The sequence below is a fragment of the Carassius auratus genome, chromosome 23, assembly GCF_003368295.1.
Source record: "Carassius auratus strain Wakin chromosome 23, ASM336829v1, whole genome shotgun sequence".
Lineage (NCBI taxonomy): Eukaryota > Metazoa > Chordata > Actinopteri > Cypriniformes > Cyprinidae > Carassius > Carassius auratus.
The window spans coordinates 17,568,476-17,580,257 of NC_039265.1; the positions used below are offsets into that span (position 1 = coordinate 17,568,476).

Consider the following 11,782-nt stretch of genomic DNA (forward strand, 5'->3'; position numbering starts at 1 on the left):
GGACCCAGATAATAATAATAATATCTGGTTTATGAAACCATTTTATAATGTATTTATTTTTTTGGCATTCTGTAAGAACCTGAATAATTCATAATCATCATTAAAATGCACCCTTTGTAAAAAAAAGATTGGACTGAGCAAATTTAGACACTTTTTTATTTTTTTTAATTTAATTTAATTAATGGATTTATTTATTTATATGCTTTATTATTGCATTTAAAACCCATTTGCTTTAGGGGCACTATTAAAATCCATATTGTCATATTGCTAATATTGGTTCTTAATTATTAATTGCTAGTTTTTACCTACATTGCATGTAGATCCAGGGTCGTCCTTAGGGGGGTGCAGCTGGTGCGTTCACACCGGGCCCCGCACCTGAGGGGGCCCATGGAGAATGGACCAAGGAGGACTCCCCCCACCAGAACGCAATCACTCCAGGCACTCCCTACCTTGCAACGGACCCTGCGTCAGCCAAGAACGGCCCTGTTTAGATCAAAACAATATGCTAATAAATACAAGCAAACTCCAATAATGCAAATACATGTAAACATCCAATATCTACTTTGTTTAAAAAAAGAACAAGAGATGGTTTTGTTTAAAACAGTGAATGTCGCTTCGTACAAAAGAGCAGACCTCACCCAAAACAGTTGCCTGGAAAGTTGCATATTACATATAATTTTGGCTGAATTCATAATGTTTTTAGCAAACAATAAGAGTATTATGTGCGGGTTCATTAGTCCAGATTTGCTGTGCTTTGGGTAACGTGTAGCATATACACCCTGGGGCTTGTTTTAATCCTTATTTTGTTGTTGCACCACACCCTTGTGCAACCAGTTTAATTCCACCTTGGCTTCACACAATACTTGTTTAGACCAATACTTGGAGAAAAACGAACATTCTTTCCAGATATATGAATGATACAATCTGCAATTAAGAGATTCTTGGAGACCTTCCTGATGGATTCAACCCCCTCCTTTCCTGAGAGGATGTCCTGTCAGTGTGATGGTGGAGAAACCAAGCGCGGGAGAGGGAGAGGGAAGAGCTTATTTTGCCCCACAGCCCAATGTATGGCTAGATACCACTCAACGTTCCAGTTAAGCAAAGCCTCCGGTGATATTTCTCCAGGACTGCTTCTACCGAGGGGTCAACCCTAAGAGCCTCATCTTTGGTAATAGCATAGCAAGGTATGTCTCCTAAACCTTTGTCATGTGCACAACAATAACTATTTAATTAGTATTAATGAAGTTGCCGAGGTAATGTTGCATTTTCAAATTGGGGAACAAAAACCTATTAATATATTTGGTGCCTAAAGAGCATGGGTGGGAAACTCTGGCCATCAAGGTCTACTCTCAAAACTTGTTGAGTAGGAACGGGCAAAACAGACAGATTTTAGGGGAAAATGCCTTGCATGTAATCCTCTAACAGCAGGGGTGGACAACTCTGGCCCTCGAGGTCCACTTTCCAGCAGGGTTTAGCTGCAATCTTAATTAAACCTGAAAAATCAAAAGGAAAGTCTTTAGGATTACTTGAAGAATTTCAGCTAGGTATGTAGAGGGTTTGAGCTAAATTTTCTTAAGACATTCAGACAATTTTCGGCCTTTCTCAGCCTAGAAAGTACTTATTGTACAATAGCTCAAGGTACACTCTTAAAAATAAAGGTACTTTCAAAGGTTTTTCACAACATCGCCATAGAAGAATAATTATTTGGTTCCACAAAGCACCATTCAGTCAAAGGAACCATCTCTTTCTTACCTTTTTATAATCTGAAGGACCATCTTTCACAATAAAGAACCTTTTTTGAAACAGAAAGATTCTTCAGATGTCAAAGGTTCTTTATGGAACCATTTAGACAAAAAGTTTCTTGGCATTGTGAAGCACCTTTATTTTTAAGAGTGTAATCCTTGTAAAGATCCTTTTAACAAACTCTTCTGTCTTTCCCATCTGTAGACCATGACGTACGATCTACACAACTCGTCGTATGACTTCTACAATGGCACTCCCTGGTTTGTCTATGAATGCACCATCCAGCTAGACGAGGATGGCCGACGGATCGTTCTTTTCCTCCTTTTCCTAGTGCTCTTCATGGTAGGGTTGGCTGAAAACACTCTGGTGGTGTGGGTGAACTGGCGAAGGCGGCATTCGGCGAGTGGCGTGCTGTTCTGCATCATCAACATGAGCTTGTCCGACTTGATGGTGATCTTCACCATGCCCTTCTTCATGCTGGAGGTGACCATGGACCAGGTTTGGCTGTGGGGTCGCTTCCTTTGCAAGGTCACGTACCTAGTATACGTCATAAACTTCTACAGTAGCTCATTCTTCCTGGCCTTCATGACCTTGGAGCGATACCTGTCCCTGACACGGCCCAACAAGCCCGCCTGCTTCCCAGTGCAGCACAAACGCCGCTGGATTCTCTGCGCCGGGATCTGGCTGCTGTCGCTCTTTCTGGCCTTGCTAGAAAACGTCCACATTGACTTGTTGGAGTGGGACGAACCAGGTTGCTACATGGTTCCCGAGCAGAACTTCACGGAGTGGTTCGTATCGGTTTCCTTCCTCTGTCTGATATTCCAGTTCCTGGGTCCGGCGTCCATCATCATCACTTGCAATGTCCTGATCGCTCGAGCCGTCCGCACGACCCCAGATGTCCAGAATCGTCGGGATGTGTGGCTGGTGCATGTGTACTCACTGGTGTTTGTGGCCTGCTGGCTACCGTATCATTTGGTGTTTTTCTTGTTGACACTGGACGACCTGGACCCACACCTGTTTTCCTGCAACACAATCGGGGTGCTGTACTTCTCATTAAACGTTGTGCAATGCTTGTCGCTCTTTCACTGCATCGCCAACCCAATCCTCTACAACTTCCTCAGTAAGAGCTTCCGCAACAGTCTAATAAACACAGTGATCAGTCGAATCTCTTTACCGCCGACCAGTGTGCCAAGTAACACTGTAAATGACAAGGCAGGGACAACGGCGGTAAAAGAGCGGAAGCTCAGTAACGTCAGCACGAGTCACTCCGACATTGGCGAGTGAAGAGGGAAAGTCCTAAATGACGATTTGGTGAAACACAGCATGTGAATGAACTACAGAAGAAGTGGCCTTGTTGAGGCAGTTGTTTTTGGACACTTGACTGGTCACTAGCCCTATTCTTTTCTCACCTCAATATTTGTAACAATGCAAGGAAGGAAATATTGTAAACCTTTTTTCCACCAGTTCCTATTGTCACATTTAGGAAATCCTAGATAAGTCATTAAAGCGTCTGTCCACATGCCAGCGTTTGTACAAAGACTGTTTTGATTGTTCTGCTTGACAATAACTTTCACTTGGCTCTCAATATGCTCAGTCACAACACCTAGAGCTATTTTAATGGCTTTTAAGGTCACGGCTTCCTTGCACATACTGCCATGGATGTGATTTTATGAAAAAATTAAATAAATGTTGTTTCAATGAAGACTTTTAAACATGTTTTTGCAAAAGGTGCAGAATTGCGTATGCCATTTCTTTTCAGAATGTGCCGCTCCAATGTCTAAAAAAATATTTTCCATTGTAGAAATTTGTTGAATATAAATACACAGTTTTTTACATTTATAAGTGGTGGGGTTGTGTTCAAATGATGTGTTCACTGTTAAAAAGACTCCAACAAGATTTGTAAGTACTGTTTTTATTCAGAACACAAGTACAGCTGTAGTAAAAGAGAACAGATCTCTGATAGTGACACTGAACATGAATAAATCATATAAATAACACTGAAGTGATAAGGCAGTTGTTTCATTAAAAATAAAATTGAAAAATAAAATGTAGTATGATATCTCATATTCAACATCAGAGTCGAGAGTCAAGATATTTATGGTTATAATCACAACATCAGCTGCAAACCGTGGCAAACCATAAAATGTGCTTTTTTCCCCCTAAAAAATAAAACTTATTGATTGATAAAAGTGATAAATAGTTGATAAAACCAGGCAGTTTATAAGGTTCAGCCGGTGCTACATTGCAAATAAAGCTATAACAACCACAATGTCCCAGCAGTTTTGAATACATACTTTGTGGTTTGACATGGTATGATCATCAATTAAGAATGGACCAGTGTGCCAAATCGGTTTTGAATTGAACAAAAAATCATTTAAATGTACAATGTTAAATGGTCTCATATAAGAAAGAACACACATATAACTGCTAGGAAATGGTACAGAAGAAAAACACAGCTTTCTAAAGAGAACCGCCATTTATTCATGACAATACCATTCAAACGAAACACTCTGATATGTCCCAAGTGAAGAGGGTGAACACTGACATATGAACTGTCTGATATATTAGCACCTCAGTCTCAATAGCTTCTCTTTTCTGAATGAAATGAATGACATATGAAGAGTTTTACTTTATGTACAACATCCAAACTATATTATACTGCATCTCATAAACCAGTAACTATTTCTAATTTAGTCTATGTCAATGATACACAACACTACTATAAAAATAACGGCTATTCTGTAAAAGAAAAATACCTTCATTTATTTATTTTCTTAAAAGAACCGTTTTCTTGACCTAGAGTACTGCTTTGTTTATCAGAAAACATCTTGGTCTTGGTTTATTCTCTACTTGCACTTGCGTTGTGTAAGGACAAAGGCTACTTTGTGCTTCTCTAGAATAACCAGAGACCTTTAGCTTATTGTGATAGAGTTGCCAGAAGAGTATAGAGGTAATCACAGATTTACCCGTTAAAAATTGACTGAATTTGTTTGCTAGGATTTAAAAAAATCTTTTGATCGTAATGCTTATGTTTAAAACGGTTGAAACTGGCTTTGAAGACAAATCCAACTTGCATCTGTGCAAGAATTCTTTCCACAACAACATTTTTCTTTTAAATAAATGATAGTGACTGAAAAGCAGCCAAAAAGTGTAAACTTCATTAATAGCGTTCAAACACCGTCTCATGATGTTCTTGGCACAGGTTTGAAGCAGCTACAATAGAAGATGTTTATTTTTTTTTATTTCGTAGCTTTGATGACTTTCTTATTATTCTAAAATGTAAAAAATAAAATGGAAACAATGAGTAGGCGTGTCCAAAGATTTGATTGCCAATGCAACCTTGCTCAGTCTCTCTTGCCATCAAGTGGACAAGTATCAGAACTTCATTTTTAAAATTAAGTTTTACCTTTAACTTAGTCTTTAAAAAACAAATAACCATTCACATTAAACACTTAAATTACATTCTAAGTCTAATTGTCCTCAACAACATCTGGAGTAAACGTGGGCACACAGTGTGACGGAGCGTTCAGAGAGGGCGACTTTCAGGTGTCCATATTGGGGACGGGCTCTTTAGAGTGGTCATTATACATAAAGGTCTCCTCGATGTTGAAATCGGGCGACAGCTGGTCTTTATGGAGCTCCATGTGCGAGGAAACCATCTTGAGGGTGGAGAAAAACAGGCCGCAGACGGTGCATCGGTACATGAGGGCACCCGAGTGTGTCTTTAGGTGGCAGATCATGGTGGAACGGCCACGGAAAAAGCGCATGCATATTTTGCACTGGTAGGGCTTCTCACCCGTGTGGATGCGAAGGTGGTAGGTGAACTCACCCGAGTGTGCAAAATGCTTACCGCAATACCGACACCGATACAATTTTTCCCTTCCGCCACCAGTGTTACCGTTCAGTACAAGTCCGGCAGGAAATGAGGCGCCACCGTGAGCCATTTTGTCCTGCATGCTGAAGCCCAGGTTTAAATTGTAACCAGCTTTACCCGAACCGCTCGCCTCCATAGGTGACGAGGAGGATGAGGAGAATTCGAGGAGCTGGTCTGCCTTGCGCTTGGCTGGCCATACCTGGCTGCCCTGGAGCTCGTTTGAATGCACGCTGAGATGGTAATGAAACGCGCTTTCTGAGCGGAAGGTCTGCGGACACAGGAAGCAGCGCAGCTGGGACTGGCCTTCTCCACTGATCTCCGGGCTGCTGTCGTCCTGTTTCGCCGACGCTCCTTCCTCTGTGTGTAAAGACAGGTGTCTTTCCAGCAGCGCGCTCTCCAGGAAGGGGCTGGTGCATTGTGGACAAGTGTAAATAGGAAAGAGGTGTGTCAGGGTGTGCCACAGGAGGGCGCATCGAGAGGGCTGAGAAAGCTGGCACACTCCACAGCGTAATGTCCTCAAGCATGCGTGGCTCTGAACGTGGTCCCTGACAGCCTGAGGAAAAAGATCATCCGTTAGTATTATAAACAAATCAATAACATTCATTGAAACAAATTGTTAATACTAAAGTAAGAGAAATGACAATGAATTTGTATTATATCATCTTTCTACAGTATTTGGTAGTGCTGTGCTGTCAGAAGAGTCATAACAAAAACAGTTTTAGAATATGAAAACAATGAATATAATATTAACGATATTAAAATATAGCAAATTACTTATTTGTATTTTTTATTCTTTTTATTCTTTTATTATGTGTTTTATGTTCTGTCGCTGTCATTCTGTTGTACTGCGGAGCTTCTGTCACAAAAACAAATTCCTCGTATGTGTAAACATACCTGGCAATAAAGCTCATTCTGATTCTGATTCTGATATAACAATAATTTCAAAGTGAACTTACAAAAAAAAAGTGAATTTAAATCATTTTCTTCCTTTACTACAAAAGTTACTTAACAGCATGTTAACAATAGAGTTGTGGTTTTTGTTATATAAAATAATAAATAAATAATATTTAAAAAATATATTTTTTAAATATCTGATTTTATTTGTTTGTTTTTTACTACTGTTTCCTTGAGAAATTACTTGCAAGTAAAGCAATGTTTAATGTTTATGCTTAATGTAAAATATTAGATTTGTTTACATTTTATTTAAATAATTAATCATATTCTTAATATTTAATCAATGTATATTTCTATATTCAAAATTAATTTCTCATAGAGAGAGAGAGAGAAAGAGGGATAAATACTTGAATTTACGAACACATGTATATTCATTTATATTTTATATATTTAAATATTATTGAAATCATTAATAATAAAAAATATTAAGGTGTTTTAAGAGTGTTAGCTTCATAAATTTTTTACCATCACATTATTAGCTTTTAGTTTTATATTTTCAGTTTTCATTTAAATGTGTGTAATTTTGCTATGTTATATTGTCATTTAATTAATTATACATACTAAGCCTTAATTTATCCAGTTTAGTAATCAGTTTTAACTTAAGTAAGTTGCCAAGGTTTTAAAGTTAAAGTTTTTCATTGAATATTTATTTACTATTTGGGGTGTTTTTTAGTTTTTTTTTTTTTTTTAATTAACAAATAAGGTATAAGCATAATGATTTCCATGTACCACGTTGCATCTGTAGCCAGTTGCATAAACTACTGAGACTAGTTAAGTTATCCAAATTTTGTTCAAGACCGTTCATAACTTTTTTGAATTCAGTTATATAAAATGGAATATTGGTCTAATTTGAATCTGAAAGGTAAGACTGATTACCACTTGGTAAACTCTCAAAAGACACACTATACACTATGTACAAATGCACTGTGTACTCAACCATGTAGTGCATGAATTTTAAGGTTATTTTGTCATTAATAATCAGCGCGTCATTAATAGTTGACATGATTTGGGTTACACCTTAAAGGATTAGTTCACCCAAAAATGAAAATGATGTCATTAATGACTCACCCTCATGTCGTTCCAAACCTGTAAGACTTCCGTTTATTTTTGGAAAACAGTTTAAGATATTTTTTATTTAATCCGAGGGCTCTCAGTCCCTCCATTGAAGCTGTGTGTACCGTATACTGTCCATGTCCAGAAAGGTAAGAAAAACATCATCAAAGTAGTCCATGTGACATCAGAGGGTCAGTTAGAATTTGTTGAAGCATCAAAAATACATTTTGGTCCAAAAATAACAAAAACTACGACTTTATTCAGCATTGTCTTCTCTTCCAGGGTCTGTTCTGAGAGCGTTCAAGTTTAGTGATATCCGGTTTGCGAACGAATCATTCGATTTAACTGACCCTATGATTTCACATGGACTACTTTGATGATGTTTTTCTTACCTTTCTGGACATGGCCAGTATACTGTACACACAGCTTCAGTTGAGGGACTGAGAGCTCTCGGACTAAATCTAAAATATCTTAAACTGTGTCCCAAAGATAAACGGAGGTCTTACTGGTTTGGAACGACATGAGGGTGAGTCATTAATGACATAATTTAAATTTTTGGGTGAACTATCCCTTTAAGTTTATGCATCCGGCCCCTGGTTAGGGTTAAGACATATATAAGACTTAGAAGACACAAAAACACTTCTTCACTAACCTTAAAATCATTCGCCATTGATTTAGCACAGATGGTGCACTGCAGTTCCCCTCCTTGTCGTTGGGAAGCTCCATTCAGTTGGTCTGAATTTTGAGGGGCGCACTTGGCAGCTGACTGACGCCTGTGGTGAATCAGTGCCGATTCAGTCCAAAACTGATGTTCGCAGACATCGCAGGAGAAGAGCAAGATACCCACGTGTGTGAGGGCATGAGCGACAGCAGCAGCTCGGTCCGAGAACGAGGTGCCACACACCTGGCACGAACCCGTTTCTGAGAGGTGCGTCTCAGCGTGAGTACGTATAATGGCGTTTTCCGCCGGTAGTAGCATCCCACAGGATTTGCATGGCTGTGATGACGCCAGCTGCCCAAGTGACACGCCGTTTTCTCCATTCTCGATGCACATCAAGTCCTCATCGTCCTCTTCCTCCACAATGAAGTGCTCCTCCTCGTCGCTCAGCTCAATGATGTCTTCTGAAAGTCCTCGCCACTGATCTTTGCCCTCCGTCTGCTCTTCCTGTAGCCGGTGCCGCTTCCTAGAATCGTCTTCTTCAAAAAAATCTGAATCTTTGATTGGTCCAGCAATGGCCCCCAGCTGCAAACTGTCCAAAGGGTCATTAGAGGACGAAGAAGGGGCACAGGTGTCCCCTCCAAGCTGTGCTGAAGAATCAGGGACAGAACATGGTTCCTGAGGCCCAAACGTTGATTTGCTACCATTAACAACAAGCTGGTCCACTGAGTTACTTCCTGCATCTTCTCCTTCATCCTCCCGCTCAGTCTTGAGCTGCAAAGTCAGTCCAGGAAGAGCATCTGTAGAACGGTTACTGTCCGAAGGACTAGCTTTGCTGGTCACCTGTTGATTGTAACCCAAATGTACTGGCAAGTCTTCATTTTTTGGCGACTGGGTGGCCAAGTGGGAGCGATTCAACCTGCCATTCCTACCTTGAGAAACCGGAGATGGAGTTACAGGAGTGGGAGCGGCTGAAGAAGACAACGAGGAGCAGGACGCTGCAGAGGACGAGCAAACAGACACAGCCGTGGCATTGGCCGACACCGAATTGCTTTCCAAATCCCCTTCGGCAACCGCATCACCAGAGCTGAAGCTCTGCAGTTCGGGAAAGGTGGCATGGCAAGCGTTGACCAACTCCCTCACGCCGAGCCTTTCCGCCAACTCATACAGCACACCCACATCGATCAAGTCTGTGAAAATCTCACCCGTGTAGATAAAAGTCAAGACCTTCTCGAAATTGGCAGCAGAGACAAAGTCCAGAGAGAAAGTGGTGGGAACGGCACCCTGGTTGCCAGAGCCTCTGGAGAAGAGGCTGTTAAAGTGCGTGCAAGAGCATGCCAACACCACGCGATGAGCAGGGAAGGAACGGCCTCCGACCTGGAGGACGACGTCGCACAGGAGCCGAGACAGACGGCAGCGGTTGAGCTCGGAGAGGAGACGGGCCGCGTGGCCAGAGCCCTGCAGCCTGATCCGCATGCCTGGCAATTCTGACTAAAGCCAGGGTTTGGACTGAAACACAGAAGGGGAAAGAAAAATGGATGAGACTATTAGAATAGCAAGATGCATATTCTGTACGTTTAAAGCAATCTATCTATCTATCTAACTAATATATATATATATATATATATATATATATTATATATATATATATATATATATATATATATATATATACCCAAAATTCTTTGTACAGTGGACTATCTGAAATATTTTACAAAATTTGGGATCCAAAGTTCCAAAGAATCCAAAGAAATGTTAAAGGTTAAATACATTTTTTTTTTTATATATAAATTTTAGTTCCATGACTGTAACTATGCCACCTCCCTGCTTGAAGTCTCAAGCATTTAGTAAAGTGACAAATTTCGACTTGAATTTTATCTATCAACAAATGATTCGTTTTTGAAAAGTAGTCTTTATGGCTATCGCTAGTTGGAATATCATGCCAGCATATCCTACTCTAACTTCTGTTGCAGTATGTATAATACTATATTGTGTGTTTTTAAAGTATGTATATTGTATACTATATACTGTATACTATTTATACTATGCATACAATATTTTGATTTTCTGTATGCATGGAATAATACATCAAAATACACACTACCAGTGTTGTTATTTTAATAATAATAATAAAAAAATATTACTGGTAACTGAAATTAATTAAAATTAAAACAAATAAATTGAGCTATAAACAAATGAAAACAAAACTAATTAAAAAAAAGACAAAAGCACAATATTAAGCTCAAACTTTAATTTTTAAGATGATAAGTGCAGGACACCACTTGCTGTCTACTTGTCTCATCACATCCAAAACGATGAATGAATAATCATTCATGGTATTGCAACAGGTCAGGTAGTCCTGTGACAAACAGGTACTGCACAACATTGTTGTCAAATGACCCAATCACTTTGCAGGATTATTGTTTGAAAGGTTTAACATGGAATAATGAAGCAGTATGTGGTATAGAGTATATACTACACAGAATTCAGAAGGTAGTGAAGTAACGTTAGTGTTGTATTTTGAACACAAACTATATAACAAGCGCTCTTTATAAATCAGAGCTAGTCTACATTTTGATGAAAGATTATGAAGACAAACATAGTATGGAATAAAGTGCAAACAAAATATATTGTATCTTCCTAAAAAAAACACCATACTTACAAAAAATGCAATGCAATTTCACAATGACTTTAATTTTGATAGTTTCAACACAGCAAGGTCAGAATAATCTCAGATATGTTATATACATTAATGCATTATCGTTACACCATTCATGAATAAGCAAGTGCTGAAACACAGTTCACATAAATAACACGTGAATAACGTTAGATCTCGGGTGTCCTAACAAAGACAGTCCAAATCAGTCCACACAAATAGGGTTTTTGGACTAACACAATATTCGCTACTCTTTCGTAGACCATATGAATTTAAACATGTGCAGCACACAATCTAGTGCGCGATGAAACTCTCCAGTTCATGCTAGTTTATTTAGTGTATCATTACTTTAGCCGTAGCTAACCGGTTGCCATTGGATTCCATTAGCATGAGGGGCTAACTAGCACTTAAGGATCTTCTCTCGCAGTGAAAATGAAACAGACAGATGAGCAACTAACTAGCACACCGAAACCGCAAAACAACTCAAATGTTTCCTTACCCATAGAGTGCTGTTAGTTAACGTAAAACAAATAATCTCACTCGGTTCCTGTTAGCCCAGACAGTCGTCCCTGCTTAGACACGACGGTGTCTCAAAACCTAGTGAGCTGACTACCTAGAACACTTGATTGGTTCAGAACGCGTATGTAATGCTCAATAATGTTGTCGAGGGATCGAGGCTAAAGAGCTCGATATGTTTTGAAGACACGTCCATTGTGTCATATACTGAAACAATCTGAACACCGAGCACTGAGAGATTGAAATTCATGTAACGTTAGGCTAATCCTATTATTACTACTGTTTGAACAACCTCCACATTAACTAAGGAATGTTTGTCAAGCAGTTA

At 39.3% G+C, this 11,782-nt stretch overlaps 2 protein-coding genes across 2 annotated transcripts; one reads left to right on the forward strand and one right to left on the reverse strand.

Annotated features, from left to right (window-relative positions):
• The first annotated feature begins 268 nt into the window (after window positions 1-268).
• LOC113041603 (G-protein coupled receptor 182-like) lies at window positions 269-3,441 on the forward strand. Its single transcript, XM_026200230.1, has 2 exons — window positions 269-1,184; window positions 1,948-3,441. Exon 2 carries the CDS (start codon window positions 1,951-1,953, stop codon window positions 3,025-3,027), a length of 1,077 nt encoding a protein of 358 aa, XP_026056015.1. The 5' UTR covers window positions 269-1,184; window positions 1,948-1,950; the 3' UTR covers window positions 3,028-3,441.
• A 119-nt stretch (window positions 3,442-3,560) lies between these two features.
• Window positions 3,561-11,682, reverse strand: LOC113041598 (zinc finger and BTB domain-containing protein 39-like). The gene is made up of 3 exons (XM_026200218.1): window positions 11,438-11,682; window positions 8,277-9,791; window positions 3,561-6,170 (listed from the first exon to the last, which is right to left on the reverse strand). Exons 2-3 carry the CDS (start codon window positions 9,756-9,758, stop codon window positions 5,286-5,288), a joined length of 2,367 nt encoding a protein of 788 aa, XP_026056003.1. The 5' UTR covers window positions 9,759-9,791; window positions 11,438-11,682; the 3' UTR covers window positions 3,561-5,285.
• Between the last annotated feature and the right edge of the window lie 100 nt (window positions 11,683-11,782).